The following is an 11980-nucleotide window of genomic DNA, read 5'->3' on the forward strand; positions in this document are numbered from 1 at the left end:
CTGCAATGTAATGTTTTACACGCGAAAAATCCACATTGACTTTCATTCGGATTACATTTGTCGCGCTTAAAACACTGTATTGTTACGGTCAATATAGCTTCATTGTTTGACGGTTTCTTATGAAATTAAATCTCCTAATGTTAAACATAATGACAAATCACTACTCAAAAATTCAATTTAATATATCTTGTATTGCTGGAGTTGTTGCCCCCCATACGAGTTTGGTGGTAGATAATTATCGAGACCACTATTTATGTGGCGCGCCCTCTACTGAAAGAATATTAAAGTGTGAGACCAGCCGATGCTGCACTATTGAACAAAATGAACGACTCGTTTTCCGATGAATAACTCAAGAAGTACAAGAGGTATTAAACTGAAATTTCGTGCACTGATTTTCCACAATGTGCGTCAGAGGTGTATTGAATATCATGAGAACCAGTGCAACAACAAAAATAATATGATCGTAACAATCTAATGTTTTACACGCAAAAAATCCACATTGACTTTCATTCGGATTGCATTTGTTACTGCAGCCCTGATTTCGGGTACGTAGGTTAGCATAATTCTGTTTATTTACAATGTAACCTGTACTATATGGGCCTAAGTATACATGTAGTTGCAGTCGACATAGGCCTAGCTGGCTTTTTAACGTGTCACTAGGCCTTACCATAAGGAGGAAGGATATAGACCCAGTATAGTAGGCCTTCATATCCTGCATTATTTCCCCGAATTTGTACGGTGTCCCAAACCGACAAGTTGCTTTTATATCCCTCAGGTAAATACAAAACAGTCAAACTCTCATTCCATATTGGAATATCTTCAATAAATCCTTTTTATTTATCCATTTTTTCTTCATCGCCAGAGAGTTACGTTTTTTGAAACGTAAACATTGATCTTGTTTCTTCATTCGAATCGAAATAGGCCCACTTTAATTTGGCACAACAAATGATTATTTTGACCACCAAACTCAAAACATATTCGATATTCATACCGTATTTATAAGCAAAAGGCCAAAGTCACAAGATAGACAGCTTACATTTTGTTCCGTCCTGTGTGCAGTGCAAACATCAAGATGATGAAAGTTGCAGTCATTGGAGGAGGGGCGGCAGGGCTGTGCGCTGCCAGGTACCTGTGCGCCAAGCCCAAGTTATACCAGGCGACCGTTTACGAACAGTCGGAGCAAATTGGAGGTACTTGGGTGTACAGGGATGACGTAGGCAAGGACAAGTATGGCCAGCCTATTCACTCAAGTATGTACAGCCGGCTTAGGTGAGTATCTGGTAGTAGATGTGTATCGGTACCAGTGATGAGTCGATCATTAAAGGTTGCAGATAATAGTCATGCACTTATGACGTCATGATTTACGAGAATGTGTTAGGATTTGTGACGTAGTATTTCTCTGATTTGTTGAGTACTGATGTGATGTGGCACTTTTTTATTACTAAATTAATCACAGGACCAATCTTCCCAAGGAGGTCATGCTATTTCCCGATTTGCCGATCGCAGAAGGCGGTAAAACTTCATTTATCAAGCACACCGAAGTACTGCAGTATCTCAACCGATATGTCGATACATTCCACTTGCAGAAGTGCATTCAGGTAATCAACCTGCCTGGTCTTGTCGTTTGCCTGGGAGATTTTAAGGAAAACAAAACATTTAGGAAAACAATTCGGGGGAATTGATTAACTGTTTTGATATCATGCGAAGCGTCGCTCTGGCATCACAGTTTTCTCCTCTTTATATTTACAGCTTTTGACGCGAGTTGAGTCAGTAAAGCCGGTCACGAAATGCGGCAAAACTGCGTGGGAAGTGACGGTACAAAGCGTCGTGAACCCAGACTCCCCACCAACAGTCAACCAGTTTGATGCTGTTATGGTCTGCAATGGGTAAGGGCTGCAGCTTATACACGTCTTGAGTGTTATTGCTTTCAGCAGTTTATATCACAATTCATTATACTCGTGATTTGATTCAACTTAATTTTAGGACAAAAAAAACAGATATCTGCTGGCCTCCATCTCATAAATTGTACAATCTGTTTTACAGACAGTATGCGGTACCCAACTGGCCTAGCATCCCGGGTTTAGAGACCTTCACGGGCAAGGTGATGCACAGTCATGACTACCGACACCCGGAGCATTTCCGGGGCCAGTCGGTGGTGTTGCTCGGTGCTGGTAACTCCGGGATAGACATCTCCCTCGATCTCCACGCGTACGCAGAGAGGGTCTACCTCAGCCATCTACACCCACTGCTCCAGGCTTCACTACCAGCCAATCTACAGCAGGTCCCTGGCATCAAGTCGGTGAGGGAGGGTAGGGTTGAGTTCACGGACGGCCGGAGCGTGGCAGCCGACGCGCTGATTCTATGCACGGGTTACCTGTACGACTTCCCGTTCCTAACCCCAGAGTGTGAGGTCTCGGTAGATAGGAAGCGAGTTACCCCGCTCTACAAGCACGTCATCCATACCAAGTTCCCATCCTTGTCCTTCATTGGGCTCGTCTGGAGGATCTGCCCTTTCCTGCTGATGAGCTGCCAGGTCCGGTTTGTCATGGCGGCGCTGGAAGGAACCATGATTCTACCGAGTAAAGAAGAAATGGACGCGGACACCCAAAGAGACTACGACTATCGGTGCAAGGAGCTGAACATGCCCCATCACTATGCCCACAAGCTGGGCGATATGCAGTGGGAATACTGCAAGGAGCTGGTGAGGCTGGCCAATGATGTAGATGCAGAGGATGCCACTAAGCCAATCTTCGAGGAGCTGTACCTAGACTGCTCGTACTGGAGAAGCCAAGACCCTCTCAACTACAAGACGCGCACTTACGAGCTGCCTGGTATTTAAGTAGAGTTCAGCACATTCTTCCGATATTGACACCGATTTTGTAAAATTCGGATGAACCGATCTCGAGAGATCGAAATTTTTACAAAGAGTTACATAAAATCGCAAAAAAAATCCACGAAAATGTTTGATAAGGCATTCATTGAATCGTTGTGAAATCGCAGGATACACAAACAGAAGAAAGACATTTCAAACGCACACACACATTTTAGTCGTTTTTACAAAACTTGACCGGTCATGTTTACATTTCAGAGGTAAAAATGAAAATACAATTCAGACCTGTAAATTACACTAACTTAATAAAATAATGTTTACAAAGCACTGTTACAAACTACTAAATCCTTGCGTAATCATTTTTTTTTCTTCAATTTTAATTTAATAAATAAATTGAGCTCATATCACAGGGCATAACAAAATCTCATAACTTATATATTTTTAGGAACTGCTTTTTAAAATTGAATATCGCTTGGGGTTTTATTGAATATATCGCCATAAAATATATTAAAAAAAATATTTTAAAATACTATTTTACAATCAGACCTCTCTATGTAATTTATTTAACATGTATAGTTTATTGGTGATTCTTGTCACTTCAAGAATATTTCCATTTCCCTCTGCCCTCACAGATTTACTGAGTGTGAATGTCCCTTTGTCGGTTAAAAAATAAAAACGTGTGATTGTACGACTAGTATCTGGGAGCTGAGTTCGTCCCCGCTTCGAGATCATGGAGGGAATACAGCAAACAATCCGAACACAGTGAGCAGTACCAACCGAAGAAAAATACATTAGCCATCTTTTCTAAATTATTTTTTTAAAACGAACATAAAAATGACCCTACAAGTTAAAACAGCTTTAAAATGCTTTGTTTAATAATATAACGTCAAAAAAAACAAAAACAATTCGTGTGTGCAATTTGAAGGTATTAAACGCAGCTTTAAAATAATCGCCAATAATCGCCCAAACATTTCTTTTATCTGTTCACATCATATAAATGAAATCAAACCGAAATAAAACCTTTCGAAAATAACTACTCTGTATTGATAATAGCACGTAACACCTTATGGTTTGTGTATTTTTACCTGTTGATGCAAATTGCCTAAACACTAAAAATGGTAATGGTAATTCTATACTGAGTATTGTTAATAACTAAGTTTGTATAGAAAAGCTCAGGATGTGCCATGGTGGACGGACTCTGAGACACCTGACGTGTTTGATAATGGCTGGGAATCCCTGATCGTGTCCGTCAGTTTAGATATTTCACGGAATCTCTGCAGCATCATATCGCGGACTTTCTCGGTCAGTTCAGGCACGTCGTCGGCCGTTAGGCCCTCGGTAGGTACATCAGGTAATGTGTCCAGCACAATTTCAACTAGTGGATCAAGGAGACACCAAAATAAAGAAAATGTAATGATGAACGACGGACTTCAACAAAGATGGAGGCCATACCTGCTTGTTGACTTTATGTAGGGCCTACGCGCATTGATTCCGATACATGGCCTTTCAGTGTTGCCTCGTTATTCATATGTTATTTACTCTTTTCCATTTCACGACTCAGCTATCCCACTTGCCAACACAGCCAAACTTTTTAATTATTAATGCCAGTAATACTGCTAATTAATGTATACCTTTGTCAAAGCGGCGCCTTGAAGTATCAAACATGTGCTTGTATGGAGAAGCAACCACAGGTACTATTGGAACCTGTAAATTAATTCACAGGGCAATTGAATATAAAAATACAGTCGAACCCCGATAAGAAGAGCACTGTTAATACAAGATCCTGCTTAAAACAAGCAAAACTTTAGGTCAAGTCTTTGTTGTTCTTTGTTTTCATTTGTTTTCAATTTCTATCAACACAAGGTACATAATATAAAAAAGGTAATTCGTAAAGTCCCAAGGACCTTGTTATAAAGGTGTTTGACGTGCACATAAAGTTATAGAAAATATATATAGAACCATGTGGTTTGAGCTACATCTAGCGACCACATGCATCTAGAAGCGACCATAATTAAGAAGGTGGTGTAACACTCGCGCGCCATTTTACAAGTTCTAGACACCCTATTGGTCGAACGACTATACGCGCGCGTATACGATCTGCGTGCGCGTGTGGTGCCACCTGTTGCATGCAGATACCTGAGCTTGCACGGCGATATGGAAAGCTCCTCTCTTGAAAGGCAGCATGTCTATCTCGCTTGTATGGGACCTTGTTCCCTCTGGATATACCCATAGTTTCCCCTGTGGATACGGAATAGCAAAATCATTGTTCAACTTTACATCGTTTGTTGTAATATTAAAGGGTGAGCGTAATAAGAAAAGTAAAACCAACAGTTTACATAACTAAGAGAGTTATTTGGAATAGCTACTTTTTATATTTATATTACGTATCTATAAAACATTCTAGTCCAATTTCTAGTCAAAGTTGACTGGCAAAAGTCAAACTGGTACTCAGCTGACCCTATAGCTGTTTAGTCAGTTGAATGCAAGCTTGACTGCTTTCTTGTCAAACTTGATTTAACTACTTTTTCGACGCTATCTTGAATGTCGACACTTTTACATGTTAATGTGTAGCAGTCTTTTTAACTTGTGCGGGGTTAATAGAAATTTGTGCTAACCATTGTCGTTTATGATGTTAACGTAGTTAGTATGTGAATTGTATGATAATTTGAGTGGGTTAATTAATATCTCAGATTGATTAAAACGTTTAGCCAGTTTTTAAAACACTGCTTATGTTTCTTTACGTTTTTCGTTGTTGCTTTGTGTTCTGTTCCTAGAAAATACAGTGCCGAATGGTGTTACTTTAGACGGTACGGCTTTCTCTAAGGCCAAAAAAGAAAGTCTCCGGTTTCTGGTATGCGCGCGCGTCGCCGTAGCCATGCGCGTCGGCAAAATGAAAGATGATGTCTCAAAACCGCCAAATTCACTGGTTTGACTGGAATCCTGCTGCTGCACAATTTTAACGTGTTTTTAGATTGGGTTATGGTCGAGAATAAGCTTTATGTGGCCTCTCTGGACTCCCATATATTTGCACTAACTTTAGTCGGGCACCATTTGCAGTCATCAGCCGACATTTGAAGCAAAAAAATCATTAAAAAAAAAAAAAAGCCGCGTCGCCGCACCACTTTTTGGGCAAGCTCCATACCAGAAACCGGAGACTTTTTTGGGCCTAACAGCCTGTTACATCTCGTGATTTCCATCGCCATGCACCCTGGCAATCGCCTAATAGCATATCCCTTATCTCAGACAGATATTGGTGATGCTATTTTAAGAGTTCAATCTATTAACAATAACAAATCAAAGTGCAGCTTTAATCTTTCAGGGTTATCAAAAGGTCACGGTTTTGAGCCATGGATCTAACAACCTTGAATCAAAGATATTATTGTTGATAACCATTTTCTATATGGCATAAATATATACGTGTGTACGTACATTATACATTTGGATGTGTTTACATGTTGCTAATTAGGAATGGCTGTCCAAAATCACATCATTTGAACAAAATCACATCGTCAAATTGGTTAATAGTCGGTCAAAGGATTGTCTGCCTGGCAACCTGAACATTACATGTATTTTTATAATATAAAGGTTGACCATAGGGGGCCTACGTTACTTTAGACGGAATTATGGTTGAAACAGTATCGGAACAAAATCTAGAGTTTACCTTTGTCTGTTTGAGGTACCTCACGCAGCGTTCGGTTGACTGCCTGGCTTTCTCTGCGCTGCTTCGGTCAATAAATATAGCACCGCAAACAATCATCGCCAACCCGTAGAACAAGGCGTACTTGAGGGACTTCTTGGAGAGAACGGTATAGCGACCCGGTGCCCAAGCTGAGAGATACACTGTCAATTCATATCCGAACAAAAAAAAAGGGAAATTCCAAAAATTCAAAGATAACCATATGGCATAACTAGTAGCAAATTATTGACAACAAAATAATCACACGTGCAGTATACACGAACTTTTCCGATTACAGTTGATGCACGATTCACGCAATTTCTTCATCCTACTTGTAAAATTATTGAACAAATTATTGTATTTTTTTCAAATAGATAAACACAAGAGAGGCATGTTGGTGACAAATGTGACCAGGGTTTGGGGAAACCCTTTTCTTCTTTGTAGTCGTACCGAATTGGTCCATGCTGGTCTGATGGTTGGTGACAATAAGATAAGGCTTGTTACGATCAAGTCTGTCCAGACTGCGTAGAATTCGGATGTCAAAACCGAACAGCCAGTTGGACTGTATGCAGAAGGAGAAGAAATTCCACCACCTGAGAGAATGATCAATTCGAAACAATGTCAAGGATGCACAGATCGGATTTGTTTTATATTAGGCCCCTATCGCCACGGAGTTTTTTTTTTTTATAATAGGCCTAGCGAAATATTACGACCGGCAACAAAGGTCGAAAAAGAGGCTGGACTACTATTTGGTAGGTTTTGAGCCCCCCCCCCCCCGCCCTGCCACCTTTTCCATATCACAAATAGTCGAACCCTATAAACGTTCCCATTCTGAGGACAATTAGTACACGTGGGCGTATAGGCCTAGACTTACAACCCCAAAAAGGTGGGTGACTGAACTTTTCAAATATAATCTTTATAGCCAATTATTTAAGTTTTCTTTTTATTTCTGTCATGAAAATCGAACAGTTTCAAGAGGGAAGGGGATCCCAAGGAAACAAGCCGGGAAAGGGAGGGGGTGTTCGATGTGCATGCCCCCCTCCCGCCACCTCCCCTCACGCGACACATGCACACCGCAAGTGTAGTACATGTATGTCGATAACACAATTACATTACTACATGTACCTAACAAACAGATAAGCCTTATGACAAATGCCGCTTGACTGAATGTGCACAATGGATCATATTGTGAGTAAAATACATAGATCCGCACGTACCAGAAATTAATGGAATCTCCCGGCCTGAAGCTCAGCAGACCCGCTACGGCAACCAATAGTCCCAGGAAGTTGTTCCATATCCCGAACATGAAGAACTTGATCCAAAACTGTAAGAAGTAGCTAGCCTTGCATAATGCATAGCACACAACGAGCACCAAAGCAAGAACCATTAACCCATACATGATGGTTGACTCTATAATTAACAGCTGTGCGTGTGTAGTTGTCAACTCCCAACTTTACTTTGTGCATAGTGCTTCAACTATCCGTCAACAGTGGATGACCTTTGACCATTAAAGAGGTGAACTCTGAATAAGGGGCCTGCGGAATCTAATACATATTTTTTTTGTGTAGATATTGATCGAGGGCCCTGATTTTCATAAAAATCCAGCAGCGTTGTAACTATTATTGTTTTAATATAGGTTTCCTCTTTGTTTGTTTATTTGTTTTTATTTGCATGTCTACTTGCCTTGTATGATTAACTTTTAAATTCACTGCCCGTCATACTCACGCCTTGGACAAAATCTAAGTGTTTGTACAAGCGGTGTCTTGCAACAGATGTTGTTTCTCGAGACGAAGTTGAAAAAAATCAATGAGCTTCATGTAAAATGCATCACTTGACTCGCCGAGTACACCAATTGGCATGCAAAATCGTTAATTTGTCTGTATCAGTATAAGTTAAAAACGGTGTAATATTAACATGATTGTTTTCGAGATAATTCCACGGTGAAATTCCATTAATGTTCCAGACTAGGAATAGAAAACAAGAACACTATAAACTAGTCATCGTCATGAACCCAGGTAGCTTTGTTAAAACTTTATGCAAATAAAATTGCCTTCATTAATTTGGAGGGAACAATGTAATCTTGATTAAGCAATTTTGCCTATAGGAAAAACCTTAATTGTACTATCATATTATCGCATACTCTTTAACTCTTATTCTAACTCTAAAATCTGTTTCATTTCACAGGTTGAAATTTCAATAAGTTGATGGAGCCTAGCTTCTTTCTGGTCATAACTTATAAAGTGAGTTAGTGCGCATACACTTTTGGTAGATTGTTATTATTATCAGAATACAGCATCATTTTGCTTGACTTTTCCTCCAAAATATTACTTTTCCATGCATTCCGTCATGTTAAATTTATTACAAACCGTTAAATTATGAAGTGCTAATTTCGACTGTAGACTCGTACTACAGTGAGACTTAGACAATTGGTATCTATAACGTCAAAATGACAACAAAAGGTCCGAGAGTCCTTTATTCCTATTAATGTACCCTTAAGGAAACATATGTCGTCACAAGTTATACCTTAAGGGAGACACCGGACATTAAGGAGACATTTCAATGTCTCCCTAATGTCGCAACTCCTATTAGAGGCAAAAATTTAATGTCGGCAAATAGGCTAGATCAATTGCTCATGGTCCAAAACGTAAATATCGTGACCAGCATTCGTGGGGTCGGATAATGGAAATTGGGGTTAGGGGTCAGGAAAGTTGGAATAATTTTAGCAATGGGCTTTTGTACATGTACTTGTCAGTCTATTCTTACGAGTATACCTCCACTGTATACTTTTACTTTGCAAATCAGTTACCATGTCAAAGCTATTAACCGATAATTTCAAACTATTATTTTGTAGATTCTTGATTTGTTAACTACTGGCGACCCGATCTTACAGAATCAATTTTATTGATGTGGATTTTGTTCAATGGAAACGTCGGTTTGTGGTTGTCTATTTGAAAATATCTCTGGTGAGAATTAACTCCGTCGCGTTGTCCATCGAACTCAAATGCTGGCTTAGGTAGGAAAGAAGTAGCCCGTGAAGGGACAGCCATTGTGCGGCGACTCCACCTCGTGCACTGCGTACATGCAAGTTTTCTCGTTCAGTATTAACTCACACTTGGATTCGTCGTAGCCTGTTGGCATAAGAGCACTACAAAATAGGGAGAACAAAAGAGATAAAATATGACTTCATAAACATCGTTTGAAAGGAATAACTTTAACAGAAAAGTGGAAAGAGAAAATGCCTCTAATTATTCTCAGAACCACACATTAGTCATGTTCCTACAGATAGACACTTCACAAGGCGTATCCGAAAATCACGGTACCCAAAGGTGTTGTGATTTGAAACAAATCAACTTCCAACTGGTAAATAGACTTGAAATCAAGTCGGTAATTGGCCGGGTTTAGTCCGCATGCGCCGCATCACCGGCGTTGACTACCGCATCAGTTCCCGGGGTTACGTGAAGCGCGTGGTATAATAACACGCGGGAACGAATCCTGCATCCTCGGCCCCATTATGAGTGTACGTTGCTTCGCGGATGCTGGATGTAAACACGATACAGGGCGCCTGCAGCTAGCGCCGCGCTAGTAATATTGGGGGCCTCGTCGGACAAAACACGACAGTGTCTAACGACTTGATTTCAAGTCTAACTATTAATTTCATGTGTAGCCAATCTCTATAAAAACCGTTAATTCACATAATGATCATCTTATGAGAAAACACATCTCAACGTTATTGACCACGGTGAACATTACAGTGGTTCCCAGAATTCAACGCGGTGTAACGTCATTGCGCTCCATGAATAATGTTCTTACTTTGAGCAGCACTGGACAGCGGTGGCACGATTGTACTTGATGCAAATACAGGTGAAACAGTTACCTGACACGCTTTTAGGCAGACCGTCTTTCACTGTGGCGCCCACAACGCTGCATTCCACTTAATAACACAAAAAAAGCTTGGATTATTACACTGCATTAAAGAATAATTGGATTGAAAAGGAGTCTACATGTAAGTTTTGATCATCTGAATGGGTTCTTGGCCAATAAATGTAGCAATCTACCGGGCCTACACATGACTCGAAAAGGGTCTCCATGTGCAGTGTGGAGCCTCATCTTTAGTTGCAAAAGGCCACTGCTACATATAAGGAACGTCCCTGATATTAAGAAAAGTTCAATTTTAGTCGTGAATATTTGTTTTAACTCGATGCATTTGCAAGCTCCTAACTTCGCTTTTTATTGGTGCCTGATTTGGGGTATTAATTCCAACAGATGTATGCCAATGGCCGCTTGGGGCACGAGTTTTTAATGACTTACCACCATCAACGACTTCACATGTGTTTGCAACTCCTGCCATAAACAACAGAGACAGCGCAAAGACCAAAGTAAACGCCGCCATCTTGGCTCCTGAGAAAAGACAAATACCAAACATATACTATACAAAACACATGTGGGCGTACCATATCATATTAAGGTGAATGATTACATTATAATGTTGTTGAATTCCAATTTTTTTATAAAGTGATATCGCATTCTTTTCAGATGTCATATATAAATCGTCGCACACCAAACAAATAAATAATACTAAATAAAAATAAAATATTCAACAAGTTCAGAACAATAAACACAACGGATGCATTTTGTTAATAGTGACCAATTTGTGAAGAGGGACCTTGAATGTGACAATCTTTTACAGTTCACAATTCAAAATGTGTCAAATCCAATCGAAATATGAAATAAATTTCTTTTGAAAGTGTTAAGACGGCACTTCGTGATAACTTCGAACCGACCCGTATATATTCTGCTAACATATAGTTCCGAATATGCTTCAATAGACTGCGGATCTAATCCTAAAATGTAAGTACTACCAATAGACGTACCTTATTGGCCCTCTGGGACGTGGATGTCGATACCCAATAATGTTGAGAAACACTCGTTCGTCGTGCCGCTTCAAGTCCTTCAACAACCTAATCGTAGCTCATTATATACTGAAGTGGCCCATTGACTTTATTGATCAGCGACGTGGCAGCTCTGTACACAAATATGACATGACATATGAATCGATGAAGTGACATATTCTGTCATTAATCGTTTACCAAAAATTGATTAGAGAATTAGTTAACTCATCCAGGCGATATTATGCGACGCCAGATTGAACCCTCTTCATTTGGTTCATATAGCTGCACACAATGTGTCATATGGTAGGCTTATGTATCGCTGATTTTAAAGTAGACTACGATATAGGAAAGTTTGAAGAAAAAAAAGCGTGATAAAAAAAATCAGTGTCGACGACTCAAGTTTGCTTTCGCTGTAGTGTTTATACAACGTCATAACAAATGATTGATTGGTTTTGTCCATATTGAAAAGGAAGGTGAAGTATTTATTTTGGATGTGATAAATCACTTTGGCATCGCATTCGAAAACCAAATGCGAATGATTTCCAATCGTCTTCTTTAACCATACGGCCGGCCACGGTTCTTACG

The 11980-nt window shown here is 39.9% G+C and overlaps 3 protein-coding genes across 3 annotated transcripts; 1 reads left to right on the plus strand and 2 right to left on the minus strand.

The window, feature by feature from the left end:
• Nucleotides 1-474: 474 nt before the first annotated feature.
• Nucleotides 475-3726, plus strand: LOC119735064 (flavin-containing monooxygenase FMO GS-OX-like 4). The gene is made up of 5 exons (XM_038208756.1): nucleotides 475-545; nucleotides 1060-1269; nucleotides 1457-1598; nucleotides 1750-1886; nucleotides 2044-3726. Exons 1-5 carry the CDS (start codon nucleotides 475-477, stop codon nucleotides 2837-2839), a joined length of 1356 nt encoding a protein of 451 aa, XP_038064684.1. The 3' UTR covers nucleotides 2840-3726.
• Nucleotides 3077-8040, minus strand: LOC119735065 (1-acyl-sn-glycerol-3-phosphate acyltransferase alpha-like). The gene is made up of 6 exons (XM_038208757.1): nucleotides 7724-8040; nucleotides 6957-7099; nucleotides 6492-6670; nucleotides 4967-5101; nucleotides 4462-4534; nucleotides 3077-4205 (listed from the first exon to the last, which is right to left on the minus strand). Exons 1-6 carry the CDS (start codon nucleotides 7903-7905, stop codon nucleotides 4003-4005), a joined length of 915 nt encoding a protein of 304 aa, XP_038064685.1. The 5' UTR covers nucleotides 7906-8040; the 3' UTR covers nucleotides 3077-4002.
• A 1050-nt stretch (nucleotides 8041-9090) lies between these two features.
• Nucleotides 9091-10900, minus strand: LOC119734952 (beta-microseminoprotein-like). The gene is made up of 3 exons (XM_038208599.1): nucleotides 10815-10900; nucleotides 10317-10437; nucleotides 9091-9651 (listed from the first exon to the last, which is right to left on the minus strand). The coding sequence occupies exons 1-3, from the start codon at nucleotides 10894-10896 to the stop codon at nucleotides 9516-9518; spliced, it is 339 nt and encodes a 112-aa protein (XP_038064527.1). The 5' UTR covers nucleotides 10897-10900; the 3' UTR covers nucleotides 9091-9515.
• Nucleotides 10901-11980: the final 1080 nt, after the last annotated feature.

Source organism: Patiria miniata, unplaced genomic scaffold (assembly GCF_015706575.1).
Source record: "Patiria miniata isolate m_02_andy unplaced genomic scaffold, ASM1570657v1 HiC_scaffold_28, whole genome shotgun sequence".
Classification (NCBI taxonomy): domain Eukaryota; kingdom Metazoa; phylum Echinodermata; class Asteroidea; order Valvatida; family Asterinidae; genus Patiria; species Patiria miniata.